This window comes from Gadus chalcogrammus, chromosome 7, assembly GCF_026213295.1.
Source record: "Gadus chalcogrammus isolate NIFS_2021 chromosome 7, NIFS_Gcha_1.0, whole genome shotgun sequence".
In the NCBI taxonomy this organism is placed as follows: Eukaryota; Metazoa; Chordata; class Actinopteri; order Gadiformes; family Gadidae; genus Gadus; species Gadus chalcogrammus.
The window spans coordinates 20,834,680-20,838,601 of record NC_079418.1 but is presented as its reverse complement, the minus strand read 5'-3'; the positions used below and the strand labels follow the sequence as shown (position 1 = coordinate 20,838,601).

Genomic DNA, 3,922 nt, shown 5'->3' with positions numbered 1-3,922 from the left:
ATTGCCTGCACAATCTTTAATTGGCTGATAAGGGTTGATCAGGTCACCTGCCAGTTAAGCGTTAATGTGTCAACTGTCCTCGGCTTATTGAAACTGAATGAACGGGGCGTTTACAGGGGAGCCGGTGTTGCTGATGAACAGACTTGAAACATGAACAGGAAATCGTAGCAATTCAACTGTAGACCACACCAGGAGCCCATCGGCTGGCCTCATGATTACATTTACAGACATCTGCTCCTATATACACTTCCAGCCATACAAACAATGGAGCACCTCACACACAAAAGGTTTCAATGATAATACTTGATCACATCTTCCCTCACGCCATATCATGGCGGCAAACTAGGGATTAGACAAGAGGGGATTTGACCTAATGTAACCATGGAACGATTTAAAGCTGATCTCCTTATTGACAACAGTTCTCTGGGATAAGGCTTCAATATAAAATATGCCATATGGCTCAATCCTTCCTCATGAGAAACAAGGTGTAAACAAGAGGAGAATGGGTGTTATCTCCATAAATCCTTTATCTGGTATTATTTGCAACCTGATGGATTTGTTGACTCGTTGGTTTGGTCAATGTGTTTTTAAAAACTGTGTGTGTGTGTGTGTGTGTGTGTGTGTGTGTGTGTGTGTGTGTGTGTGTGTGTGTGTGTGTGTGTGTGTGTGTGTGTGTGTGTGTGTGTGTGTGTGTGTGTGTGTGTGTGTGTGTGTGTTGTCAACAAAAACATATTTGCTTCCATGTTGTTCTGTATTGTGCTAAGATAAGATGGCCTGGCCCATTGAGGATCTCACTAACACTATGTGTCTCAAAAATACATTGTTATGTTCGAAATAAACACAACACAAAAATAAATACTTTCAAGCTTTTACGATGGAGATTTTGGTGACTAAACTGCAGCATCTGCTACTGTACTGTACTGTACGGTACTGTACTTCCGCTGATCTATATACTGTACTGTTTTGTTATGTAGTGCACTGCCAGTGTAAAATACTGGTACACATTCTTGATGTTTAATGCTCTGTTGATTAGAAGTTTGGTAACCATTAATGATTACATTAAGACATTATTATTAATTCTTATATATTCTATGATCATATATGTATTTTTTTTGCCTTTGTAGTAGCTTAACCAAACCCTGTGAAAATAAATAGTCCACTGGGGGTGTGGGAAGCCTCTGAGCGTCTCGACAACGACAAAGGTATGGGCAAAGCAGAACTCGCTCCGCGCGCACATCACCATACAGTGCCCAACTGGGGGAAATATATCGTAACAGGGAAAGATATTATAAATAACTAAAAACTAAAAAAGAAGAAAGCATTGCTTCAAACAAGGGGGTGAGAAGTAGCGTGTGTCTTAACCTGCCATCCTCACTTTGGAGGGTTTGGATCTGGGGTTTTTATTTGGAGCCCGGGTGTGCTTGAGGGGGCCAGACAGACAGAGGCCGGACCCGTGGTTCCCGTGCAGGTCTCAGGCGGATGCTGAGTCCTCCCGACAGGAGACTCTGGGTGCAGGGGCTGGGGCTCGCCTAACCCCCGATACTCCATCATAAAGGGGCCATTCAGTGTCAAATCAAATCAACCACTTGCTGGTGAATCTGTACCAGTTTAGTAACCAAACACATTTGTTTTGCTGAATCATAATAATTATATGGATGTATGAGTGCATCCTATAGGCTGTGCAACAGGGCTATGTGGATATGACTCAAGCTTAGCGTGAGAGAAAGCTTAAGTATTTAAATAGGAATCACCCAAATAAAACGTTTATGAAAGTGTTATAGACAATAACAAGGCTGATTACCCCAAATTATTCCAGTGCAATGGCTTCTGCTGGTATATCCTTTATTTATTCATTTCTCAGTGCTTGGCAGAGGAGAGGTGTGTGTGCGTGTGTGTTCTGGGGGTGGGGGGGCGCTGCTTGTATTTGTCAAGGTCAATTAATGAATGCAGGTTTACGGCCGACGTAATCCCTACATACCCCTGGGACTCATAAATTATGGAAAAAGCTAAAGGGGATCTGATCAACCCCAATCAAGGCAATTTGCTGTATTCAAGAAAACGCATGACATTAAAGTGTAATGTTTACCATCTGACTTCACCGTAAATCTTTCTCTATACCATCTGATTTTAGTATCCTAATGCCATATCATTGACCATAACACAACATAATACAATTATAAACAGCTTAAAAAAACACAGATTTTGAATCTTAGAAACCCTGCATATTTGAATTACTTACGACTTCTGCTATATGCATGGTAATTGAGTTTGTTGAACCCCAATGCCTAGTCTATATGTATAAGTAGCCTTGAACAAAATGCCCAATACCTATGTTTGCAGGATGTCTACAATATTAAATGAAATGAGTCATTGTTTACGTAGCCATTATGGTGTCCCCATTTGATGATATTCTGAGCTTTGAATCGACTCCAACCTTTGGCCTCACAACACCTCCCAGGCCAAGTAGGCTACCCTCCTATTCCTTTAGCTCTTTATATTTATAAAGAGCTATACAGTTCTGTCTAGAAGCCAGAGCGGAGTTAGGCATCCACGAATGACATCACCATTGTGGACAGCTCCTATATACTGATAATGCAAGGACTTTTTTAACTTGGGTGATCAAATCTGCTATGGCAAGTCCTTTCAAACAACACAACACAACACAACATATAACGCGACGTAACATTAAAAACAAACAACATTTTTTTTTCCTTTCCTCTAGCCATCTTCTTCTCCTGTTCAGTTTTATGGCAGGTGGCATCCGTTCGTTTTGCATTACCGCCATCTGCTGGTGTCTCCCATGGCCCATCTATTCCAGGATTCCTATGCTATGTTTGAAAGGGCGCATGACGGAAATGTTTCAGAACGCAGCGTGTGTGAATAAGGAAAAGCACTAGAGGTGCTTTCAGTCATCTCCCAGGAACCATGTGTGAAAGAGCCTTACCAAAACACACCACTGTATGTTGCTTTAAGATTAGCTTACTGCATCTAAACATGTAGATAACAGGTTTAGAATGTGGATTGACACCATACAGACCAGTGCCAAAACCTTGAGCACTGGTGAATGCATTGCCGAAGACGCATTGTTTCAGCTGCAAGGTCTGTGTTCCCAGGACTAAGGAGATATTGGACTCCATGACAGATGGATGCATCGCTCACTGAATGTCTGAAGTCATGTTTTCTGGCCATCATTTTATATAGGTATACAGGGCTCTTCCAGACACCGGTTGCTGATGTTGAAAAGCGGTTTGATTGTAGAGTTTGAAGACGATGACACGTGAAGATGGTGATCCATGATGTATGTGAGAGATCCCTACCTGAGGGTGGGTGGTGATGGCTGGTTTAACCTGTGCACATTGATTGCTCAATTCACAACAGACAAAAAAATCGAATACATAAACTGGACTAATAAGAGGGTGTCATACCTAAACAAGCGGACCGTGAATACAAGCAGACTCTTTCCTGTTACCGTACCTTGAATAGAAAAACTCCTCCGTGTGACCCACCGACCCCTCCCTCGACCTCCATCCTGGAGACCAGGGCTGGGCCGCTGACTCGCCTGGCGGAGGCGTCACCAGACGGGGCCGCTGCAGGGCTGTCTGGACGGGCTGGGGTTGCGATGGTGGCTCCCTGGAGGGCCCCGGAACAGGGTTAGGGTAGGGCCAACCTCTCCCAGGGCCACAGGGCCACAGGGCCTTTCCCCAACTCTCTTGTGGGGCCTGGGCCCCCTTGGGCTGATGTGCTGGCTGGCAGAGGCGGGGCCGGCCACGGCTGCTACGGGCTGCATGCGGGGGCGGCTAGCCGCAGACGGTTGCCCGTGGCGGTGTCTGTGCTGCCTCCCCCGTCTTCCGCTGGGCTCCGCCATGCTCTCTGGGAACGGCCTGGTGCTGGGCGGGGGCGGTCTGGTGTCCCTGTTCGACTT

At 45.1% G+C, this 3,922-nt stretch overlaps 1 protein-coding gene across 1 annotated transcript in view; it reads left to right on the top strand.

Annotated features, from left to right (window-relative positions):
- Positions 1-3,737: 3,737 nt before the first annotated feature.
- Positions 3,738-3,922, top strand: part of dscama (Down syndrome cell adhesion molecule a) — a 12,530-nt gene continuing 12,345 nt past the window's right edge. Inside the window, exon 1 of the mRNA XM_056594830.1 lies at positions 3,738-3,905. Within this exon, the coding sequence (XP_056450805.1) occupies positions 3,738-3,905 (168 nt within the window). The remainder of the gene's footprint in view (positions 3,906-3,922) is intronic.